This window comes from Rattus norvegicus, chromosome 7, assembly GCF_021556685.1.
Source record: "Rattus norvegicus strain SHRSP/BbbUtx chromosome 7, alternate assembly SHRSP_T2T, whole genome shotgun sequence".
Classification (NCBI taxonomy): domain Eukaryota; kingdom Metazoa; phylum Chordata; class Mammalia; order Rodentia; family Muridae; genus Rattus; species Rattus norvegicus.
The window spans coordinates 102,009,918-102,035,915 of NC_141540.1; the positions used below are offsets into that span (position 1 = coordinate 102,009,918).

General features: G+C 43.6%; 1 protein-coding gene across 2 annotated transcripts; it reads right to left on the bottom strand.

Moving 5' to 3' along the window:
- Positions 1–501: 501 nt before the first annotated feature.
- Lratd2 (LRAT domain containing 2) lies at positions 502–18,124 on the bottom strand. Of its 2 annotated transcripts, XR_015623729.1 has the most exons (4): positions 17,633–18,118; positions 15,916–17,119; positions 7,777–7,856; positions 502–780 (listed from the first exon to the last, which is right to left on the bottom strand). XR_015623729.1 is itself a non-coding variant. In NM_001398722.1 (2 exons), the coding sequence occupies exon 2, from the start codon at positions 17,021–17,023 to the stop codon at positions 16,091–16,093; it is 933 nt and encodes a 310-aa protein (NP_001385651.1). In that variant the 5' UTR covers positions 17,024–17,119; positions 17,633–18,124; the 3' UTR covers positions 12,432–16,090. The 2 variants fall into 2 exon arrangements, 1 of the variants encoding a protein (NP_001385651.1); NM_001398722.1 differs by lacking the exons at positions 502–780; positions 7,777–7,856 and having other exon boundaries at positions 12,432–17,119; positions 17,633–18,124.
- Positions 18,125–25,998: the final 7,874 nt, after the last annotated feature.

Sequence of the window (25,998 nt, forward strand, 5' to 3'; positions counted from 1 at the left end):
ATTCCCACAGCCCTTTCAAGAAGTCTTCATGAAGTACTTCACTTTCTCCTTACCTGTAGGTGCTCTCTGCACTGAGATACCTCTCTTCTCTCAGCTAAAGCTTCTCAGGGCATATCCTCACCCTAGATTATGATCAGAGTATCTGAATAAAACAGAACGAGTGTTTAATGGTCATTTTCACCAATTTGCCACTTTTTTGGACTCTTCTCCTTGACTGTTCTTACCCATCACATCTTTATCCTCTTTTCTCTTATCTCTGCATAATACCACCACAATATGGACTTCACAGTGGCCTATGTAACTGAGAACTGTGATACATCTGCAGACAGTTAACTCAGCCACTTGCAAATATCCTTTAAAAGGCAGAACATCTTAAACCATTGCTGAATGCTTGTGACAAAACTCTCCATACTAAAGTTTGCATAATTGACAAATTAAATCTATATTTACCATATTGCTGAGACATACATATATGTGACAAAAAGTCTAAGATACACTTGTAACTTGAAATTCATATTTTATTGGGTATCCTATATTTTAATCTGACTGTTTTAACTTAATTCCACAAGGAAATCTCTTTGAATAAGAATTCTCCAACTTGAGCGCTCTGAGACCCTCTGGAGTCTTATTAAATCAGATAGCTGAGTGACACTCTGAGATTCTGAGACTTAGTGGATTTGAGCTGGGCCCAAGAAATAACCAGAAACTTTCCAGGTAACATGAATTTTGCTTGATTGTGAGCGAAGTGTTGAGAACAACTGTCCTAGAGGACAGTTTCTCCTAGAAAATGGAGAAAGAATATAGGTCAGTAGAGTTTATCCAGTTATAGGACCTGTATATGTTTCTTTCATGTGGTCATTAAATTCTATTTTCAAGTTGACTAGATTGAGAAATAGTGAGATGCGTGGTGTTTTGTGTGTGTCCAGGGTGGGGTAAGGTTGAGAGGCATTTCCAGAGAGAATTAACTGAGGACCTTCTCTGAACATGGACTGCACCATTTCATGTACCAGAGTCTTGGGCTGAGTACTATGGGGATGAAGATCAGGGAACCATGTATAAACTTTCATCTGCTTCTTGATGGCAATGGCAGAATCTGACTAGCCACAACATGCATCTGTTCAGATACCCCCCTCACCATGATGGACTGTATCTCTTAAATTGTGAGCCAACCTTTGAGCCAAAAGAAATCCTTCCTTCTCTCCTTCCTTCCTTCTTTCCTCCCTTCCTCCCTCCCTTCCTTCCTTTCTTCTCTTTTTCCTTTTTTTTTTTGTTCACATCAGGTATTTGGTCACAATGAAAAAGTAACTAATATCTATTACAGTAATTGTAGCAAGGAGAAATTAATAATAAATACCTTCACATACTTCCTAGCAGTCTATTTTGGATTAAATGAATTTACAAACAAAAACTGCTTTTGGTAGAGCCTGGTACATTGGCATTCTATACAAAGGTGAACATTTATTATCAATGATGTCACCATAATGCCGTTGCCTCCAAATTAAAAATATGATGAAATTGTTCTTTCCCTGACCTTACTTTTCCTAGCCACCCAAAGTTGCCAAGAAATGTGAAGATGATATTATAATGAGTAGCTTCGGGTTAAGAAAATAGGAAGCATTGTATATTAGAAGTAATTAACTAAAAACTGATTAAAGAAAACATAATATAAGTACTGTGGAAAGTATTTGGCCAACTTTCAAAAACTTAATCATAGAATGGCCATATGGCCCACTGATTTTATTTTTACTGATATTCCCCAAAGAAAAGAGTACAAATCATGCATTCAGACAGACACCTATATTGTAATCAATAGTTAGATATCATCGTTTCCCCCAGGAGCCAAGAGATGGAAATAGTCCAAATTTCCATCCATGGATGAATGAGTGAACAACATGTGTTATAAACTATAGCAATGCGGACCAACCTCAGAGAGGCAGGAAGAGCAAACACATAGTGTACTCCTGCTGAACTCTTGAGACATGCTAAGTAGAAGCCTTTAGAAATGAAGGGATGTATATGGTATGATTCCATGAAAAATCCAGGCTAGGCATATCTAGGCATCCATATAAAGATGGAGAATAGATTGTTAGTTTCCAGAACCAGAAAGAAGACGGCTAGAGAGTGTCTGCAAAATGTCTATGGATTTTCCATTTGTACTGACAGAAGAGATCCAAAACTAAACAGTGATGGCCATGCAGCATAGTGAACTGTGTAATTTTCACTAAATTAGACATTTGAACTAGATGAAGTGGTGAATTTTACACAACACATTTTACCCATGTTAGAAAACAAGGTATAAAATAAACTCTTGAAAGCAGAAAGCTTGGATTTTGCTCGTTTGAATTTATGGGACCCTAGAAAATCAGGAAAATGTACTATTTCCCTTGTGCCTTCTGGACCTGGTGGCTTCCCAGCTGCACAGTGGCAATCTGGGGCCTTGCTGCATTGGCACCTGTGTGTAGTGACTCCCCACACATGTGCCACCAGGGTGTGTTATCAATTCTTGCTCTGAGCCTAAGTTTTCTCATTGGTAAAGTAGTTTTAATATTTTAGGGAACAACAGCTATTCGCAAATATATCATAGGCTCTTATGCTTCTAAGCCTTTGTGGGCATAAGACATGCTCAGCAGGTGTCTGACTGAACAAACACAGTCATCCTTTTCTACCCATGGAAAACTGGTTCCACAGATACCCATGTTTTAAGATCCTCCCATCGCTTCTATAAATTTTGTAGCAAATTGTATATAACATCCCTCAAAACACACATGCACACACATGCAAACACACACATCTGAGATACTTATACTAGCTAATATAGCATTATATTGCATAGCAGTGGAAACACTATGCAAATTCTCATGCTGTAGTATATGGAGATAACGACAAAGAAGAAATCTTTGCAGCATAGAGACAAGTACTTTTCCAAATAATTACAACTTGTGACTGGTTGAATTGCAGATGTGAAAACCACAGAAATGGACAGTATCTTATTTAGTCCACTAGCTTTAAGAGCAAGCACAGTGGATGGACAGCTACAGCAAATCAGCCCAAATTGGTAGGTTTCAACATCATAAATGTTTTATATTTTCTAGTACTCAGGATCAGACACATGTAACAGTAGATTAAATTCAAATTGTTAGAAATGCTACTTGGCTTTCTGTAGGCTCCATGGGTAACTCTGTATGCGTGGTTTTCATATTCCTAGAAGTTGCTTTCTTGCCTTGGTTCATAGCTCCTTCCTTGGTCTTCAAAACTAGTAGGTGGACAAACCTCTAATCTCATTATATCGTTGGTTGCTCCCTAATTATTGAAAGCCAAAAAGATATTAGAAGGGGGAGGAAGAGGAGGAAGAGGGGGTGAAGAAGAAGGAGGAGGAGGAAAAGGAAGAAGGAGGAGAAAGGAGAGGGGAAGGGGAGGAGGTGGAGGAGAAGTAGAAGTGGTGAGAGGAAACAGCCACAGTCAAATAGTAGATATACAAAGCATTCTATACACACACGATCAAATATCCTTCAGAATTGAAAGAGTGGAGCTCTAATGCACAATGCTAAGTGCCAGCAGCCTCATCCTCCCATCTCCTTCTTACAAGGGCTCTTGACAGGGCTTTGTGCAGGATAATCTCATCTCCACATTCTTAGTTTATTTAGGACATGACTATCATCATGTTACCATGTGGTTGGAAAGTAGAAAAACTGGTCTGGCCATATAAGTCTCACCCCTGCCTGACCATGTAACCTTACCTATCTAATCTTCAACATTGCCCTTACAGTGGGGGTTACAGCTCCTTTCTGGGCCATTATGGGGGAAATGGCATGAGGTAAGAGGACCTGGCACTAGGAGAGTCAACATTCTCAGCATTGTGGTCATAATCCCAAATGCTCTCCCCTTTCCAACGGGATTACAGTGAGGTTTAGATGTTTGCAAAACCGTCAGGTGGAAAGCACAGCTCTGCCCGGATACTGACTAGGATTTTCTTAAAGAATCAACTTGTACATCTCTTTTTTAAATTTTTCATTCCGTGCTTGTTCTTCCGGAATGAAGAGGTAGGTAAAGCTGGAAGAGCTCTCTTCCTTGCCGTCCCTCCTCTTAATGACCACACATTCTGGGTCTGGAGACAGAGTAAGCATTGCTACCTTTTGATTTCTTATTTAGAGGGAGAGAGCTGGGGAGCTCCTGATTTAAAATTTCACTGAGACATTTTCTATGATCTAAAGCAGCGCCTAGGTATGGAGAACTTGCTGGGATGTGACACAGAGGGAAACATTCTCAGTGTGTAAAATACAAGCACGGTTGTTCATTTGTAAGTATTTATTGAGCGCTTAGTATTTTCCAAGCACTATCTTGCATGCTGGATATACTGAGCCATAAACCGCAAACAGGATTGTTGCCCCTCATCCAGTGGGGAGAGGCAAACAGAGAGAGAGAGAGAGAGAGAGAGAGAGAGAGAGAGAGAGAGAGAGAGAGAGAGAGAAGTCATATAAATAGGTAATTATAATTGTTAAGACATGGTATAAAGGAAATAAATAAAGTTCTGTGCTGGAATAATGAAGCAGGCGAGCACAACAAAGTAGGATTATATTTATACCAAGACATGAAAGGCTTGAAGGAGAGCCAAGGCCTCTGCCATCCAGAGGGAAGAAACCTGGGCAAGCTTCAGGCTCTGTTTTGCAAACACTGGGTGTTGTATTAATAAGTTGTCAGATCCATTTAGTGAATGCTAACAAGTTTATTTCCTCTCCAATAAATGGATCAGAAGAAAGCAAATCAGACGAGGTGACATTAGCGTACACCAGACAAGACAGCATTGCTTAGTGAGAACGTAGTTTCTTTACATGTGGACACACAGGGCTGTGGGAAGGAGCTGTCACGTACAGTTTTATTTCATATGCGGGTCAATAGTCAGGAAGGTCGAATGATGCTATTCTAAGATGAAGAAAATGGCCTTGGTGTTTAGGAAAATAAAGAGTGCCCTAGATGGACTTGACTTTACCCTTGCAATAAGAAGCCCACGTGAAGAAAGACCAGCTTGTGCAGGTCAACAGACCACTGTAGGGAGCTGAGACTTCATGCTTCATACTATTGGAAGCTACTGATTGATGTGAGGTGGTGGGAGGCACACTTTGACGCACACATTTTAAAAGAAGAATAATTTTGAATATGTAACATCAATGCCTCTCTGCATTCAACTCCACAGATGGAATTCTAGAATTTACTGCACTGATCCAATAAACAAATGCTTTGGTAAACATTCAAGTGTCAGCAATAGAGGAATACTGGCAAACCACTAATTTAAATTCTTGCCAAAACATATGTGACCAGGTGGTAAATGTGAAACAGAAATGTAAGCTTCAATGAGGCATTTTTAAAAGTCTGTCAGTGAGCAAGTGTTTTCAGACACTTGAGAATATTATCAGTATTCCCAATAAACCTGAGGCTTTTGTTAGAGGGTAATATGGCTGTCCTTATCAAGGTTAAGTTGTGTATAACCTTTACCCAGAAATTTCATGTCAATGATTATATCTTGCACATACACACATACCAGAAATTGTTGTGGCAAAAGGCATGTAAAATCACTCATTATTATGAACCACTGGAGACACTTCACATGATCAACAAGACAGCTGACAAATTAGAAAGTCTTGACTGTGTTCCATAGCTATGGAAGCATAGTCATGATAGTTTGCATTTTAATATAAAAGTCCTAACTTACTGATGAGAAAAAAAATTAAGAAATATCAATAGCATCATAAAATCTTAGTAAAAAACAAAAGCCCAAACTGAAAGGTGTGTATGAGATGTAAACACGGAGAGAAGAAAAAAAAAGAAAAATCTACAAGAAACACTCAAGAAACACAGCAGGTGAGGGGAGGGAGTGGCTGGCAGAAGGGCTGTCTTGTTTACTTCACACACATTGATACTTGACTTTATTTTACGCTAGGCACATGCTATTTTTGAAAATAGCATTAAAAAGTGGTAACACAATTATCTTAGTAAAAGAAAAGTTCATAGGCAAAGCAAGCAGGAAAAGGCCAGGGCGCTAAGAAAAGAGTCACGCATCGTTGAGGCTATCAGTACTTACGGCCTTACACCTTAGATGTAAGTTCACTTTGAAGGAAGCTATTGCTATGCACATGTGAGTAAATGGTGTGTGTGTGTGTGTGTGTGTGTGTGTGTGAGAGAGAGAGAGAGAGAGAGAGAGAGAGAGAGAGAGAGAGAGAGAGAGAAGAGAGAGAGAGAAAATCACCCATCTCTGAGCACATAAGCCATGTCAGGATTCCCTCTGGGGACTGGAATGCAAACACTGATTATAATCCTTGCATAGTAGCTGATCTGTTACTTTCATTTTGCACATGATGACTCATGTACCGGGCTGGACCAACAAAGGGGGGAACTCGGGTGACAGCACAAGCTACACCTCCTGTAATACCTCAGCTCCTTCAAGACAGAGAAGGCCTTGAATCCTCACTGTACCGGACCAGCAGTGCTATCTTCAAGGCAAGCTGAGTTAACGTCCTCAGAAAAGAGATTGCTTTTAGTGTGGTAAAAGGAAGACCAGTGCAGTGTGTCACAATGTGTAAGTGTATGTGTGTGTGTGTGTGTGTGTGTGTGTGTGTGTGTGAGAGAGAGAGAGAGAGAGAGAGAGAGAGAGAGAGAGAGAGAGAGAATGTGTGTGTATCTATAATGTGGATTATACATAAAAATATATAAACTATGTGGCTAATATCCATATCAGCATCTTCCTATCAGGAAGAAAGGGAGGAGTTACTAAGGAAATGCCAGAGCTTGTTGTACATGGGCTTCCTTCCTCATACAAAATTATAACCCTGGGTTGAAGACAACAGCGCAGAACAGTTGTAAACTGATAAGATCTCCACTCCTTAAACCCTCCCTAAAAAGATTCTCCTGGAATCCTCCCCCCCAACAAGGTGGTACTGCTCCTATGCCTGGGGCCTGCCTGGCCTGTCATCACTTTATCACGTGGTATGGCCTGTCTGGCTTCTTTCATGGAATGTGAGTGGGCAGCACCCGGACCATCCTCTTTCTAGCCTCCTGCTATCCCTGGCCTGGCAGGCCTCATGAATTCCTAAAGAATGAATGCAAACCACTCTTGCCAGCAATGTCACTGGGCCCGTGGAGGAAAGTAGTGGCATACAGGGAAGTTTCTCTTAAGACTGGATAAGAACAGGTGAAAACAGCTCAGCCGCTGCCCAGGGAAGGAGGAAGAGGTGAAGGAAGAGAGGCTACAGTAAAAGCTGTAATGGTGGGTACAGCTGTCAATGTTTGTAGACAGTATCACACTGAGTGAACCCTCATGTAAACTCTGGGCTGAAGAAATAATGGTGCATCAGAGTGAGCTCATGGATCAAGACAAGGTACCACAATGATGCTCAAAGCCAGGTCCTGTGCTACACGAGACCTCTCTGCAAATCTAAACATAAATTCAATTTCTGAGAATATATGTCAGTACAAAGAACGACCCCCGTTTAATGCTTTACGGATTTATGGACAAACATAACTCTGTCTGAAGTATGACAAGGAAAGTACTCCCTTCATATAGATTATATATATCCAATGAAATACAGCAACATCCTTCTGTAGTCTATGATGCTCTGCCTGGAGACAGAGCTGGGCAGCAAAGGGGAATGCACTCTGATATGGAAACAACGGAAAAGGGATATCCAAGTTAAATATAGCAATATTTGAAAGCAAACAGAAACATACATGCTTTTAAATGCATTTTCCAAAAAAAAAAATACAAAAATACTTATACGAACTTACTTTCTTTTTTCTTTCTTTCTTTCTTTTTTTTTTCCATTGACTCTCAGACTTGGCTTCTCATATTAAATATAATGATAAATCTGTCCAGTGTGGAAACAAACACAAGAAAATAGGCTCGTGACTATTCTATAAAACTCAGTCAATTGTATTATAATACAATGATATTTTACTATTACTATTATTGCACAATTAATTTTTTAAACAATTCTCTCTGAAAAGAATGTCTCCAAGCCTAAAGGGATGATTCCCTTTCCCAGAGAGTAACAGGAGGGAGACTGTAGAACACATATAGTATCCCACAGTTTCCTTTCGCTGTGTGTGTGGGTATGTGTGCATGTGTGTGTGTTTGTATATGTGTGTGTATGTTTCTGTGTGTGTATGCTTTATATTGTGTGTATGTTTGTGTGTGTGTATGCTTTATATTGTGTGTATGTTTGTGTGTATGTTTGTGTATGTGTATGTTTGTATGTCTGTGTGCGGTGTGTGTGTGTGTGTGTGTGTGTGTGTATGTGTGTGTGCATACCTGTGCCTAATGGTGTACATATGTGGAAGCCAAAGGTTGATACAGATATCTTCCTCCATTACTGTCCACACTAGTTTTTAAGGCTCTCTTTTTCTGCCTCTCTCTGTATCTGTTTGTCTCCCTCAAGCTTGCCAACTTGGCTAGACTGACTGGCTACCAAGCGTCAGAGGTCTACGTATAACACATTGGGGGTTACAGATAGAAGACAGGTGCTGCTCCAACTAGTTTTGACGTGGATTCAGGTAGTCCAAACTCTGCTGTCATGTTTTCGCCAGCAAGCATTCTACCAAATGCACTGTGAGACCCTGAATTTCCCATCCTAATCCTAGTTGTTATTGACAGGGGCCTCTACAGACGTGTTTCACTTTGTCCTTGCAATGGACACTAAGGTAGATATAGTCCAAATGTATTATTATATATCAATGTTTATGGTGATTTGTGTTAGTGTTAAGTATTAAATGCTACACTGCTACAATGTCATGTACACAGAGGATGGTTTTATAGGTACAACTGAAATAGTGCATTTTACAGAAGGCGAAATTTCCAGGAAGTATATAACTCTTCCCAGGTTCACAGGTTAATAAGCCCAGACTACAGCAGAGAAATGCAGGAGACATCCAGGTCCTTTGACTATGAAGTCCCAACCATAACCGGTGCCCAGGTAGATCCCTTCCCTTCAGTGTAGCATCCTAAGTTACAAAAACAAAAAGAATGCACTGGGTAGTGAGATAACCACACTAGGACTTGATTGAGTATTATATTTCCTAAAGGAAGTAGCCTATAGAGTGCATCTTTAGAGCCATTTATGACCACTCTTGAGGTGGTTATATCACGAGAAGCTCAGCAGTGGTTTACCAGATGAACACAACTCCCTCCTCCCCAATCCGCATTCCAAGGCTGTAATTCCTGCTCTTTAGGACTCATCTCACAGAGTTCACCCATTTGTCTACTCCCACACTGGGCCAAGGTCTGAATCCACATTCTCCTTTCTGCTAATCCAAGGCCTGCATAATGGTAACAGGGCAATCTCCAGCACTGACAGTCATTGACTGTCACACCCCCATACCTCCTAAAAGCCATTACTGTGTTCATCCCGTTCTAACTTCACTGTGAGATGACAGAGGGTTTAGTTTGGCAAAGCCTGCCTCTGTGCATCTGGCCACTCAGCTCCTCCTGGGGGTCTCTGCCTTTGTTCCAGGCTGAGAAAGAGAGGCATTCATGAATGAGTTGGAGAGGGTCATGAGTGCGAGCATGTGGAACAAAGGCATTTTGAGAACATTAAGGATTCATTCATTTGCGCTCCGGTCTTCCTGCCTTGGTGAATGTGTCTGCACTAGTTCCAAGGCACCTGCTCTGTCTCCCTCCCTTCTGCCTCTTCCAAGGCAGACATGTAGCATTCTCTGACTCATTGGCGGAGAGTCTCTTTTACACACTACACACCTTTCCATGACTCCATCACAACTGTAATGAAGTTCTTCTGTGCTTTTGTTGTTGTTGTTGCTCACCTTGCTTATTTAAATGGAAGTGACTGTAAGTGTAGTTCATTGTTGTACGTGTTAGGTACACTATGGGCATTGAGGAGCCTCCTAGCTAAGGACTTAGTAAATAGCACTTCTGTTGGTGACTTCATGATCTCTACCTTTTCTATTTATGTTTCGATCTAATTGTATGACAGGACTACAGTCTTCTTCTCTGTCAGTTACAAACATGTCAATTAAACATGTATATTTTTGCTTTCTTCCTATGCCTATCACCATTAGCCCTGTACAGAGACTCCTTTATTATAACCTGTTCCATATATACATGACTTCTCCTTACAAACAAGTTTAGGGACCGGGCCATTCCACATCTTTTAAACCTATCTATCTATCTATCTATCTATCTATCTATCTATCTATCTATCTATCTATCTCTATCTAGATATGGATATGGATATGGATATATCTTCTTCTTGATGTGGCTCCTACTGAGAAAAGTACTGAAAATTATATCAGAATCAAAATGGAGTCACTTCTATCAGCCCTAATAAAAGCCAGGAAGCCATGCCTAATTATTAGATTGACTGATAGTCACTACAGCAAACGACTCTGCTAAAACCACAAGCTTATGCAGAAGCCATGCAATCTTTTACCAACAGGACTATGAGGGCAGCTGTGTGACAACTGTCTGTTCAACCACTCTTGTTAACTATTGAGGCTAAGGGTTATTGTTTCTCAAAACCCGTGAATTTAGGATGGCTCCTCTGGTTTGAACCTATCGGAGTACACTCAGTTTAGCATGACTTGATTGTTCCTACTGTAATGCTCTGTTAACCCTAAATAAGTGTCATTCTTTGAAGAATATCTGATTGCTGTTTTGTTCTTCCCAGATTGACACCAGGCTGGGCTCAACACCCTCTATCCCTTCACAATGCTCGGGACTATACCTCATTGGGATTGCAAATGCATTTCTTCTGCAGACAAATTGCTATATTTATTTAATGAGCAGTTCCCCTAGTAAATTCAGTAAAAGGAAATAGAAGCCTTTTTGCCTCTATTCTGAGCCTGTTCATTTTAAAGGTCCTTTTAAACACTTCTGAACATGTCATTTTCCTACATTAGGCACACAAAGTCCACTGAGAAAAAAGTAGGAATGGAAGCCTCCATCAAAACCACCAAAGAATTAGTGCCAATTCTGCATTAGCCTCCCCCTCCCCAAACTTTGTGTGATGAGAACTGTGAGACTAAAGACTTCCACAGCAGAGAGAAACAGGATCTTGCCACCTGGGCTCCTTTTAACTTAGTTCCACTTTGTTACATAAAAATTTCAGTCTGTTGACAAAGACTAGGAATTTGAACCTTTTGATATTGTGAAGGTAATTTCAGAGGCTGTCCTGCGGAGCCTCTCAGGTGCCCTCTTAGATGACACATCTGTTCTGTCAACTGCATGTATTCTTTGTCATGCCAACAGTGTCACATCATAAGCATGGTTGCTTTACCTGAGGCTCTGAAACTAGGTAAGGCCCAACACAAGTTGCTGAATACAGACCTTCCCATTGTAGACTCCATAGTAAGTGTATCTTCTGCCACATCCACATTGATTTTGAAAACCTTTGTATTGTCACTACTGGCCTGGATATACAGGTGCCCTCTGTGAGATGGACATAAATGAAGGCAGCAGCAGCAACCCCTGATACTTGGGGGAAGAATGCTCTGAGATGTCCTTGGAGGATTAATAGGGACACATTGCAGGCCTGCCTGCCTCCTTGAACTACCTTGGGGCATCAGGCTCTGTTTGTATCTGTCAGCCTGGCTTCACAGGCAGGAACCTAGGATAACTGTCATTTCCTCTGAGAGGCTCCATCCAGCAGCTGACCAAAACAGATGCAGAGACCCACAGCTAAACATTAGACCAGGAGCTTAGAAAGTCTTGTGTAAGAGTTGGGGAAAGATTGAAGAACCCAGAGAGGATAGGGACTCCACAGGAAGACTAACAGAATCAAGTAACCTGGGCCTATGTGTGTTCCCAGAGACAGAACTAGCAGCCATAGTGCACATGAGGGCTGGATCTATCCTGCCCCCCAATATGTAGATGTACAGCTTTCTTCGTGTGGGCTCCCAAACAACTAGAGCAGGGGGCTTATCCTGACTCTGTGGCCTATCTGTGGATCCTGTTCCCCTGACTGAGCTGCCGTATCTGGCCTCACTGGGAAGGATGTGCCTCGTCCTACAATTAACTTGAGGTGGTAGGGTGGGTTGGTACCATAAGGAGTGGCAGGACTTCTCCCTTCTCAGAGTTGAAAGGGAGTAGCAGGGAGGAGGGGCTGTGTAAAGGGGGATTACGAAGAGAGCGGGGCTGTGGTCAGAATACATAGTGAATAAATTAATAAACTTCTAAAAAAGAAAAAGGAAAAATCGTGTATTGAAAATGTGTGGTCATAGTTTTCATGAACACAGACAGCATAAAGCAATGAGCGATTAATTCCCACATGACAAACATTAAGAGTTTGGGCCAATCAAGCGATCCAACAAACTATTCACTGAACAATGTAGGGATGACACACACTAACATTACAGTAAGTTGAACAGCTTGAATTAATATAAAAAAATGTCAAAAGAAAGGGTGCCTATGTGGAGAAATGAATGCAATGCACTCTAATAATAGATGGTTTATTGGGAACCCTCATAACATTTTTCAAAAGGACTTGACAGCTTTTATTCTACTAAGACAGAGTGGAGAGGAAATGGCTTAAGAGATGTGATCAATCTTTTATTTAACTAAGTACGGCCCTTCATTTTGAAGGAAATGATACAATTTCAAACTGGAACCGCCTTCTCAAGAAGTGGTGAAAGAAAACTGATTTAACATACAACCTCCAATCAAATTAAAGATTCTACAGCTTGCTGGGAAATAAAATGCATGTGGAGTACGTTTCCTGATTTATAACCAAGAACAAAACATACAATGAAGTGATGAATAAAATAGTCAAATTTATCAGGATCCTGATTTTTAAACAGTTCACAAATAAAATCTAATTTTTTCAAACAAATTCATTGGATGACTATGATCAATTCTACTTCAATTGTTTTAAAAAATAGCCAGACAAGTACATGATATCAAGAGTCTTCAACACAGTGGATCCCATTTTAAGAAAGAAAGAAAGAAAAAGGTAACTACTGGTCCTTAAATTTCCTTAGCTTTCCATAGTATATGTCATATAAAATTAAAGTTTTGCTTCCAAAAAAATATGTTGTCATGTGGTTGTCTTTGTCCCGTGGTGCCAGGAGGGCCAGGAGCACCGCAGCTTTGAGAAGCTGAACCACTGAACCATTTTCATAAAAACTAAAAATTTTCTTCAACATCTGGAATAAAGTCTTCTGCTAGACACTTTAGTGTTACAAAGTCACTTTAAATTAAATGTGGAATAAAAGCTACAAAAGTACGAGTTCTTTCAATACAAAAAGCTGTGTAGCTGAAGTTGTAGGCTCCTTTGACATACATAAGCAGTCTCAATAAAATATTTGCTCGGGTAAGAAAATAGAATTTGTCTGGTTTCTTTTTGTACGTGTTCCACAGGGTCTTGCTTATCCCTTCCAGAGCTTGGGAAAAACACTGGAATTAATATTTCTTTCCTTCAAAGAATGTCCATAATTCACAATACAAAATAGTTCTATGTCTTATTCCTAAAGAGAGATGAAAATTATTAATATACTTTTTCCCCTAAAGTGCCAGATGTAGCCATTGCCAGGACATTAAAATAAAAAATGGTTTCCCCACAACACTGCAGTCTTAAAAACCAAGAGATGACATGACACTATATCTTAGAACCCTAAATTGATGTACTTTTCTTTAAAGCAGTGGTTCTCAATCTAATCCTGTGACCCTTTAATACGGTTAGTTTCTCATGCTATAGTGACCCTCAACCTAGAATTATTTTGTTGATATTTCACAACTATTAATTTTGCTACTGTTAAGAATTGCAATATAAATATCTGACATGGGATATCCAAAAGGATCAGAACCCACAGGTTGAGAACCACTACCTTAGACTTACTACTCCTAAGTGTGTTAGCTCACAGTATTACATATTTGGCATTATTGGTACCAGAAAAATTGCTGGCAGCATATTCCAGAAACCATCATCTGAGATAGATCAACTTTCAAAGAGGAAGAATGCTCCACGTGGGGTGGATCTTAGAAAAATCTTCCTTTGGGGAGCACTTCATGGACGCAAGTCACCTGCTACACTCAGTATGATCTTTGAGGTCTGAGGAAGAAGGCAAGCATGGGAGAGCAGGGAGAGTTGCCATTTCAGAGCTGATGGGGACAGCCATTCTGACTCCTCCCCTTCTGTAGGCTACACAGTGGGCATCAATTTCCCACCAAGCCAAACTTGTTAGACAAAGGTTTCCCTAAATAACATGGTCTGTGTTTATCTTTTTCCACTGTTCTATGGACAAGACCATATAATCACATACCTGTGAGCACACTAAACACGGAAATCAGATCTATATTCCCAACTAGAAAACGGTTCTCCTCCCAGGTCCCAAAGCAAGGCTAGTGTGTACGTAGCTCTTCCTTAACATTCAAAGAACAAGGACTTGCTTGGTAAGCACTGTGAAAGCAGAAAGTGCATTTAATGCCTTTATAATTAATGAAAAGGTTTCGTGCTGAGGTACTATGAAGATTTAGGCTTAAAAAAAAAAAAGTGGGATTTACAGATCCCCAAGCAAGAAGCCTGACAATGACCGTGGCTTCAGGACACTCCAGTAAGATTTTGTTGCAATGACTAAGAACTAGTTCCAGTGTGGTAAGGACTGGGGAGGCAGCGAAGGCCTTTAACTATGCTCAACTTTTGAGAACAGTTGACAGACCGCACCCGCCCATAAGCACGCAGCAGTCAGAGATCTGCCCACCGTTCAGGCAACAGGCTGTCGCAGTCATAAAGCCTTGTACTAAAGTGCATGGAAGTTCAGTGGCAGACCCAATTGCTACCTGTTCAGTCTGTTCACATGCCACCGTCACCAACTTACGTGTGGGACTGCCATCAAATCTGTTCTGAACATACTACATGGTATCTGTGACTAATGCCACCCTTCTTAATGAAGGGCTCTGAATAGGATGTTCTCCAAGCCATAAAGAAATTGGGTACATAGAACAAGACTTTGTACCTTGAATTCAACTTCATACACCATGGATGGCAAAGTAACCCTAACCCTACCACAGCAACTGTCTGGTGAGGAAGGGGGACCAGGGAGAGAAAAACAAAAAGAAAAAAAAATCCCTAGATCCAGCTTGGTTTTTAAAGGGTTACGTTCAGAGATTTAATTCTTGACAGGGTAGCACTGGTTGATTCCTTAGAGGATACTTTATGGGGTGGCACAAGCCAACCCCATCTGTGACCTGCAGATGAACACGCCAAGCAGGTTTAATTAGATCAGAGACACAAAGGGCTATTGCTTCCCTTGATAACGACACTGTAGCTCTAAGAGTCCACAACAGCAGGCCAAAAACACAGGAGGCAGAATGGCACCTTAATTGAATCCTTTCCCTGGCTGGCCCTTGACAATGATTTACTTGTAACCGGGGAAGGAGTTGGGAGCCAAAGACTCCGCTTAGAGCCAGCTTCCCAAGAGGAGGTACTTGGGGATAGGGAGGGGGAGGTAGTAAAATCCATTTGTAGCCTGTAGCCTGAGTTTGCTAAAGTATTTGCTGCACTTAATACAGGGCTGTTTGGTTTCTGTCTGCTGCTCCCAGGCCTTGTAGTTTCAGTAGCCCTGTGCCCTGGGAATCCCATAAAATAAAATCATTCCAGCCTCTAGGATCCCAAGCACAGCTCAGTGGGGGAAGCAGATAAGCAGTTCTCCCAACAGACCCGAAGCAGCTCCGCCCCAATCCTCTCTGGCCTTTGTACCCTGCATCCCAGTTGAGAGTAGGGAGGGCTCCAGAGAGGCGGAATGCAGGGCGTATGTGCTCTGAGATTTTCTTCAAGCCTGCTTGTATATGAAGGGTTGAATTTGATCCCATATCTGTAAGGGTTGAAGCTGCAAGTTCACTTTACCCCACTTCAGAAGGGAAGGTAGACTGAGGGGGACTGAAGAAAATGCTTCCCATAGCCACCCACCAGCCAATCCTACCTGCTCCCCTTCCTCCTCCCCCGTCCAAAGCCGGTTGTTCATTTCACCAACTCTGCATTTTCCAAAGGTCCCAGGAATACTAAATGGGGCCCAAGGGTAGGGGGTGGGGAAGGGAGAAAGGGGGTGTGGCCGCTGCAAAAAGCTTCCTTTTGTAGCTCTGAGCCCGGGTCAAGTATCAGTGCACCGCCGACTCTCCATTCTCCTCCTCAGAGCCCAAAGCAGGGGGGCGCAGGGGAGACGGTGTAGTCCGAGCCGCGTCGCTGTCGCCCTCATCCGGCTCAGCCGGGTGTAGGTGCGTGGCGAGCTCCTGCAGCACCGCCGCGCGTCCGATTTGGTCGTTGCGCCGCTTCTCCATGATCAAGTCCTCCAGGCTCTGGAACTCGAGAGTATGGCTGCGCTGAGCCGAGAGCTGAATCTGCAAACGGTAGGGCTGCTTGCCGATGCGCAGCTCGCCACCGATCTTGAACTCGCGTTTGCCATAGCGGCACCAGGCGGCAAAGCTCTCTGAGTTGCGCCAACTGAGCTCGCGCTCCTTGGCGCCCACGTGGGCCAGTGCGTTGCGCACTACAGCGCTAGGGCTCAGTGGTTTGTAGCGATACAAATCGTTGACCACGCGGCCGCGCCGGCCCTGGCTCGCATCGGTCAGAAAGCTGTTGCTCACCTCCAGCCGGTGCAAATGCACCACTTGGAAATTGCCCACGTAGACAGCCCAGTGCGGGTATTGCGCCTGCGATACAAACTCCACCAGGTCACCCGGACTGCACTTGTTGAGTAAATTCTCCGGTGTATAGGTGCTCAGCGCCGCCGATCCCGGCGCGAAGCTTTTCTGATAGATGCATTCATCACGATAAAACACCGAGCATTCCACCTCGTGCTGCCGCGGGTCGTAGGGCTGCGGCGGGGGCAAGGAAGGCCGGTCCCCCGAGTCGGACAAAGCTCCGCCATCAAGCCCCTGGGGCGGTGGCTGAGGTTCCACATCCTCGTCGTCATTGGAAAAAATATAAGAGACTCCGATGCGGGGCCCATCGTCTCGATCCACGCCGGTCGGGTCGGCCGTGGGAACTTCCTTGTAACTTAGGTGGGTCAGTTTCTCCACCTGGTTACCCATTACGCTGGGGACGCTTGTTCACAGGACTTCAAGAGGAGAAAGCGAAACCACCATCAGAGTCATTGGCACTGGTCCCCGAGCAGGGGCTAAAGCCACCTGTTGGAAGAGAAGACAAGGGAGGTGTTCGTAGGTGCCACTCCAGAAAAACACATTTGTTTCTGGAAATGGAATTGGTGGGGGCCGAGCACCTGGAGCCATTTTGGGGGAAGTCTAGAAGCGAGCTTCCTCGCGTTTCTCCACCTCTAGGGTCATGATCACGGGAGACATGGCCACTTTCCCCTTCCCCCAGCTATCACCTGGCCCCAGCCAAAGCCCATTGCATCAGCAGCTCCGACAGCTTCCGCCCGCGCCCTACCTGCCAACCCTGGGCAGGGGTGGGGGTGAGGAAATAGAAACTTTATTCCAATTTCCTTCTCTTTCCTAACTTCCCCTCCCACTCCAGATCCTAACTAGCCCATTGACGTCCTTCAATGCCTGCACCCCTTAGGAACCCGCGAGGCTCCCTCGGCGTGGAGGTGGCAGGTGAGCCATCCGACTTGGCTCACCTGCCGCAAGTCACTGCAGCTCGCCGGCCCCTCCCCCGCGCGCCTGCCCTGGGGTTCGGATTACCTGCGCCGACTCTCTCCCGGAGAGCTAGAAGCCCTAGGGGACCGGGAGGGGCACCCTGCCGCACCCGAGACTTCTAGGGCGAGTTCTCAGGTGTGGGCTCCGCAGTGCCTCCACTCGCAGTGCAGACCACCGCGAAGCTGGGCTTCGGGGAAGGACGCATTTCTCCCCTGCCGACCCCCGCGGCTGCGTAGACCCCCAAGACTTGAAGACGGTGGGGTGGCAATGCTTGTTCGCGCTCCTTGCTGCACGACCCCTCACGCAAATTTCCGGAAAGGTGGGGCGACAGGAGGAAAGCAGAAGGAGCTAGCTGGGCTTCCCCGGGCGGCAGCTCCCGCTCGGTTTAGGCGAGCAACAAGCGCCGGAGCGGGAGGGACGGGATTGTAGATCCGGCTCGGGGCTCCCGGGCGGGAGCGCAGCCCGTGGCATTTAAAGAGACAGAGGAGGTTCGGGGAGCTCCGGTCTTTCCTGTAACCAGCTTAGTCTCTCGGAGCCCCGCCCCCGCCCCGTCCCGCCCACCGGGGCTGCTCCGCCTTTCAAGGGCCACGCCCCCTCTGTAGCGGGGTGTAAATCCGACTGGTAAATCGTGTACCTCTCACCGGAGCCGGCTTCCTCCATTGCCCAGAATCTCCCTGCCTTTCTATTATTCTGAGTTGGGGTTCTAAGAAGTTGGAAATCAAACGACACCTGCCAGTAAAGTGGTCAGGTTTTGGTCTTTCTTCCTCCTCTCCTCCCATTTCTTCTTAGATGGAGAGACTGACTTTTCTCATCCAGAACGTTTTTTACGACCTAAAGGAGTCTATGCTGCAATAGTTCAAAAAACACATCAGTTAAAAACTGTGTCCAGAGCGAGTAATATTTTGGGATAGAAAAAAATATTTTTTTTCAGAAAGAGGAAGCAGTATAATAGAGAACTTAGTTGACTGGCTCCCCAAACCCCTGGTGACTGTTAGGTGTCCCTCCAAGTAAACTCAACGTTAATTTCATAGCCTTCTTTGTTTTCCATTTCTTTTCTAGCCGTGAGAGAAAGCATGCTGAAATGGAAAGGGGGTGTAGAGTTGCCTTAATTGTCCTTAAATTAAAAACAAATTAGCAAAGACCCCTGGTGAATATATTTCCTTCCTCCTTACTTAGAGAGGGAAGTGACAGTCTTGTTGGTTATTAACCTCCACAAGAGTACACTTTCCCCCTGCTGGGTTCATTTCTCTACCCCAGACCTAAACGAAACTACTAAAGTGATTTTGCTACTGCTGCTTCTCCTTCTTCTCTCCCTCCCTCTCCCCCTCTCCCTCTCCCTCTTCCTCCTCCTCCTCCTCCTACCTCCTCCTCCACCTCCTCCTCTTCCTTCTTCTTTCCTCCTCCTCCTCTTTCTCCTCTCCCTTCTTCCTTCTAAATAATGGGTCAGAACAGAAATAGAGAATCTTAGGAAGCATCCAAGCCAGTTAACAGTGCAATTCAAGACCTGCACCTTGTTTTCCATCGACTAAATTTTTCCAAGTAGCATTATTTATTCATTCAGTGCATACCAACCAGTGGAAACAGGAATATACTAACACTGCTATGATCCTTTTTAGTTTGAAAGCAGAAACAAAAATCAATCTACTTATGTACCTTTAAGCCCAAACAATCGATATTGCCAGGGCTGTGATGGAAGTTAGTCCTTCAGCAAGCCTAAGATCACAGTATAAACTATACCAAAAGAGAGATCTGTGTATATCCTGTAGATTTAATTTCGATATTTTTCTGATTGGCTGGAGATATATGAAGTTAGGAGAGCAGTTTCTGGACATTTGAATAACATGCTGTAGGGGCCCTTGTTCCTGCCATGAGAACACAGAGCGATGAATGTTACACTTGGAATTTGATTGTTGAGTGGTGAAAACTTCTGTCAGCTATTGTGGGCCAGTCTGCCCCTGTATGATGGGTTGGGAAGAGATGGAAGGGAACAGTTGCATAGGAGGCTGTCGCTAGCACCCTGAGTTCAAGTCCTGAAGGCTGAGAAAGCTGTATTCCTTGATTCTCTCTTATTATATCAGTGGTTGTTCTGTTTTTCAGCTGGCCAAGATAATCAGGAACAGACATCACATCATCTTATTTAGTACTCACTCAGTTAACGAATGGTTAGTAGATGCTGGAGGGGAAATTTTTCCACAGACCAAAAATTACTTCCTAAGGGCTAGATAGAGTTCTATGAGAGAGCTTGCCTGGAGTATGCAAGACTCTGGGTTTAATCATCCTCCCAACACACACACAGACACACAGACACAGACACAGACACAGACACACACACACACACACACACACACACACACACAGAGGGAGAGAGAAATGACTTCCTGGTTCTATGAAACAATCAGAAGGGTGAGCATGTGATACCTATGATAGCCATCGTCTGGTGCAGATTTTTTTAAATTAATGAATGTCTAGGGCTCAGACTCCATCTGGCCACATGGAGCTCTGGGTCAGAGGTTACACGATGGCTCCAAAATGCTTTGTTCATCTCAAATAATTGATTAATGAAAGTCGAGATTATCAGTTTTACTAGACAGAAAGACTAAGGCTACAAGCCCATTAGTCCCATTGCTCAGGATGGTAAGCAACAAAGATATGGAGCTGTGGTGGTTCCAGCTCTAAGGCAGTGGTGCATGGCTGCTTTTCAAAGGTGTGCACTACAATTGCTTCCACTCCTGTCCTGCCACCTCACCTAAAGTGGTCCCTCTCCTGGCCCTAGGAGACTCTCTGCTGACCCCGTTTTCATCCAACAGACATATATTTCACACCTTATCATTTGATTATGTATAATTCAGCTCATGAGTATATGCTATTTCCCACTCTTTTCTAATTTATGCATTGACTGTGTATTTATTCTTTGTGGTGCAGAGGACTGGACCTGGGCCCTTGCACGTGCTAGGTAAGCTTTCTATATTTGTTTCTCCCTTTTCTTCACATTTTTCTGAGACACTGTCACACTAAGTTGTCCAGGCTGGCATTGAATTCTTTGTAGCTAGATTTTGAATCCTCCTGCCGTTAATTCCCAAGGACTGAGTCCTCAGGTCAACCTCTAATTCAAATATTCTTTCATTTATTTCTATTATTCAATTTATTTTTTATTATTTTTCATGAATGTGGGTTTAATTTTAGGTTTGCATGTGGGTTTGTCATGAGTTACGTGATTTTTGATGCTGAACTCCAGTATTCTGCAAGAAATGTAAGCCCTCAACTGCTAAAGCATGTCTCCAGCCCCTGTTCTATCTAAACTAGACAACCTCATTCAAAATCTGTTCCTGGCAGATGTATTAGATATGTGCTGGTCACACAAAGCATTCAGTCTACAAGTCCAGTGTAACCCTGCTAGATACTCCTATCATCCAAGAGCTCAGTTACAGTTGGGGACACAGACTAATAGAGTTTTTAGGATTCATTGGCATGTTCTATACAATCAGGAAATAGAAGAGACTGAGAAGAAATAAATCTCCAAGTCCATGGATGGGCAATGGACAACAAAAGGCTTACCGTTGGGATTTCATACTGTTGGGTTAACAAAAATTCTAAAATTGAGAGTAACTACCATTGAGTGGCTCTCAGGGGGAAAGCTTTATGGAGGCCAAGTCTTCTTCCAAACTGGGAAGATGGAAAAGCACACATGTCTGTTTTACTTCCAGGCCTATGCATCTTAAACTTCTTGATTTTAAGCAGTCTTTCATGACATTTAACGAATATTGAAGTTACATTTTTTTTTATTTCCCATCTTATAGACTCTCAGTAACTGTGGCCTTCATGGCTTGACTGGAGTAGACATGAGATAAATAAGAAGAAGAACAAATAAAAACACCTCAGATCAAGGCTGTGAGGAGTCTCAGACAGCACCCTGACATCGAGTAGCTGTTGTGAAGGAGAGAGTGACAGGGACATGGCCTACTTTACATGAGATGGTCAAGCAGGACCCCTCAGGAACTGGAATTTGGGCTGAGACATAAAGATAAGAAGGGTTATCATTGTTATTCTCTCCAGAAGGGAGATGGGGACAGAACCCAGAGGTAGGGCGGAGCTGAGCATGTTTAGGGAATAGGAGAAAAGGAGACTAAGACGAGGGTACACAACAGGCAGGGCTGGGAGATGCTGTCAGAGGCTGGTAAGCCTAGGGTCTCAGGCTGTCCCTCTGGCCACTCAGGATGGTAGGACAGAAAAGGAAACAGGTGTCCTGGATGACCCACACATCAGAATGAGAAGAAACCCCCTGAGCCAAGAATAGAGTCAGTGAAGACATGGCACCAATGGTGGCTATTGTGACTTGCATTTGTTTTTTCCTTGTTTGTTTGCTTTTTTTAATCATTCAACCACTTTAACCGACGTTTCTTATTTTCTGCACCCGCTCTAAGAAGCGAAATAAAAACAAGTTGTGATCAGTGTTGGTGAGTTGCTCTCAGTGCTCCCCTCTAAGCCCCTGAGGATGAACCGAGAGTTGACCTTTCTACCCCATGAGGCCTGGACTCTGACACTGCAAGTGGGGTGAGATATTGCCTTGAAAATTGTTTCTCCAGGAATGTACGTAACAGGGGATCAAAGAACTCTGTGGTTAAGCAATCTAGACTTCTGCCTATCCCCAGGCTGGGCCTCAAGCTCACCAACATAATAGCATTTTCTCAAAAGCAGCTACCTCTATAGCAACCCACATCCCCAAACCCCTAAGTTGATCTCTACCCATCCCCCCGAGGGTTTCTGGCCATCTTGGAAAGGAAACAGTGGTAGAGTAGAGCAATAATTTGACGTTCCTTGATTTTGCCAATCTTCTGATACTAGGGTTGTCTCTTCTCCATGCTGGGCCTGATGCCTCAGCCTCTTTGTTAGTGCTGGTGCTTTCTGTCACAACATAGATGTTCAAGGAAAAATCTATGCACAGGAGCACCCTCGAAATCTTAAAGGCCATGTGCATGCTGGGCTTGCTTCACAACCCATATCAAAACCAGATGGTGACTGTCCTCAAGGAATAGGAGAGGCCCTTTGTAACAAGTCTGAGCACACTCCTGATGTTTGCGTGTCCCCAGCCAGCATGCTAAGTATGAGTCCTACTCATTATTAAGGAAGAGGCCAGATTTAGGGATGAACCCTGCTGCCTCCAAGTCTGGTTTTCACACTGACTCAAAGAGAATTGGAGGAGGGGTGAAGTTCTCCCATCCTTTGTGTGTTTGCTTGGCCTGTAACCAGCAAATCTGTGTGACCAGCTTATGTTGGTTTGCCAGGAACTGGAATGGTTTTCGTCTTGAACATGTCTGGCCAAAATTAATAGCGATAGTGGTCATCCTATCTGGGTGCCTCCCTGTCTTGGTCATTGGCCCCCACCCTGAACAAAGAGCTATCATGAGAACTGGGTTAGGTATGTTCAGAGATGGAAAGAGTGGGCACGGAAAGCAGGGAGAATAGAGTGTTCAGAGATGCCGTTTTTTAACAGAGACCAGGACAATGATAGTGTTCCAATCAATGCGTCTATGAGTTGAACACTTTTTTCGTTTTTGTTTGTTTGTTTTAAATTTCATTCTCTGGGATAGCCCCTGTACCCACCTCACCTTTGAGAGCTATTCACCTGTAGCTATGGTCCCAGCTGCCAGACTTAGGTTACAAAATCAATATAGGAGCGTTACACATTGACACACTCTAGATTAAGGAGAGAAGCACCAGAGGCTGCCTAATCATGAGGTTTTTCTTTTTTCCCTGTCTCGGTTTTCCTTAGATAACCAGAGCAGACTCTTTCCAGCAGAGTAGGCAGGAGTTACTCTGCATATGGACAGAGATAAGGAGGAGGGCCCTTGAGAAGGAGCTGGAGCCCCACCCGAGGGCTGGGACCTCAAGCCATCCCACCTGCAGCCCACGCATTTCTCTTGTTACCAGACTGTCTCAGAGAGAAAAGATGGAGACGCTCCTCCATCAGACCCAAGGCTTCAGGGGGCCCTGTGATCATATTGTTGATGTTGCTGAAAGTGTGATTTGTGCTCAGGAGTCTGAGATTGTAGCTGGGCTCCCACAGGAGCCTCATGAAAGATGCATTTCACCAGGCAGTTCCAGGGGAGAGACTGGCTTAAATTACAGCTCTACGAATCCAAATATTGGCATATCTGCAAATCCAAATGTGAGGTGGGGGGAACCCCTAGATCCCAAGAATCTTATTCTGCACTTCTTGTGTGCAAAAGGGAAGATGAGATTCAGAGACTTCAGCAGAGCACACCCCAACTCCTCCTCCCTTTTCTCTCTTTGTGCATTCTGCATGCCTTCAAGGAGACAGGCTGTGATGCAAAGTAGAAGCTAGCATTTGTTCAGTGTGACATTTTTCAGGACAGGGAGAGCGGGGTGCGCAGCATGTGGGACACAGGAGGGCTCTCCAATCTCTCTGCCCATCCCAGGACAGTTGACTGGGCCTAGGATGAAGGCTTCTTATGGATCAGTAAGTGCACTCTAGACATTCACCGCCCAGCAGGGCGAGGGCTCCTTCACTGCTGTCAGACAAGCCAAGTTATTTCTCTGCTCAAAATCCTCATGTTGCTCCCATCTGCCTTGAAGGGGGCGGGGCGTTCCTACCATAGTCTCCAAGGTCCTTTCATTAGTTTTCTTCCCATCACCTCAAGACAAGGTGGCTTTCAATACTCCCTTCCCCATGGCAAGCACTCTTCTCTCTCAGAACCTAAACTTTTCTCATTCCCTCTGCCTGGAGTACTTGCCCCTGCAAATCCTCTCAGACTCTGCTAAGTCTTCCCTAAGATGCCAGCTTCAAGATACATATCCCTGATGATATTGTTTAAAAATCCCTAGTCTTCCCATACATGCTCTTAAGTATAGCAGTGGCTTAGATGTGTCTCCAAGGACCCTTGGGTCTGTGGCTTGATCACTGAAGTATTGAAGTGGTGGCATCTTCCTGGAAGATGGTTAGATCATTGGTGGTACTTCCCGTGCAAGGAATCATGATAATTCTAGATTCCTGATTTGTTCCCAAGAGCGGGAGTTGTTGCAAAAGAGCAAGCCTGAACTCAAAATCTGTTTGGCTTCCCATCTGATCATGTGACCTCTCCCCTGCACATGCTACAGCTGCAGTGATATCAATCAGGAGACACGCGTCAAGTAGAAGCTGGTGCTATGGTCTTTATCCTGTAAAACTGAGTAAATGAGCCTTTCTCTTTGTAAGTACTCAGCCTCAGATGTTTTGTTGCAGCCACGGAAAAGGACCATCATAACCCCTTTCTGTCCTGCTATATATTATTTAAACTACTGACTTATTTCCTTTTCTTTTGACGTATAACTTGGTAACTTGGTTGTCATCACTCATATATTATAAGCTCTAAAAGTTATAGGCCCTTGTTTTGCTTTGTTTTGTTTTGTTTTACCCCAACTCCTAGGAACATTCTTGGTACATGTTAGGCTCAGTAAATTATAGTTTACTGAATAATTGAAAGTATCTTTATTGGTCATCTCTATACATCTTCAGAGTATGAATTCATTTCAATTTACAGACGGGATGTCAAGCTCTAAAATTTAGCATGTACCTATATTGTGACCAACACAATAGTCCAGAGATTTGGGCTTCAAACCAGTCTTTGAACTGGTCTTGGATGCATCAAGAAAAATAATCTTGTACTACCTTGCATGTATCCACCATTCAAGAATGGCTACTGGTATCTGACTTGAAATGTGTCCTCCATGCAAGGTGCTCAGTAAGTTCTAAGAAGTAGTTGAACAAACTAAACAAAATATAAAACTGTACTTTGTATATTTATTACATGTTGAAATGGTGATAATTGGATTTTAGGTTACACGAAATATATTGCTAAAATCAATATCATCTGCTTCTTTTCCCTTTCAAATGTGGATGCTATAAAAATGTAGATTACAGTGGTGGTAGCTGTATTTGCATTGAATTCCTCCAGCTATTTTTGTTGCTCTTCTGTGTTTGTCTTCAACTGAATTACTCTTCAGACTCCAGAAAGAGGATGACCTTGTTCTTCCTATCAAAACAAAGACGTATGGAATACATCAGTTCCCAAAGGGACCAAAATACCTGCTTTAGACAGTTCTGGTTACTATAACAGTATTTTGCTATATTTTTAAAAAATGTTTGGGAGAAGGAACACAGAAAGTTACTTCCCACTGTTCTGTATTGGAAATCTGAGATGGGATGTATGCTGGTTTGTTTGGGTTTTTGTTTGCTTGTTTGTTCTTACCTACTTGATATAAGTTGTGGTAATCTGGGAAGAGGAAACCTCAATTGAGAAAATGCCGCCATTTTCTTGGCCCATGGGAAAGTCTATTGGGCATTTTCTTGAATAATCATTGATGTTGGTGGAGCCAACCCTCAGCAGGTAGTCCTGGGTTGTAGAAGAGAGCAA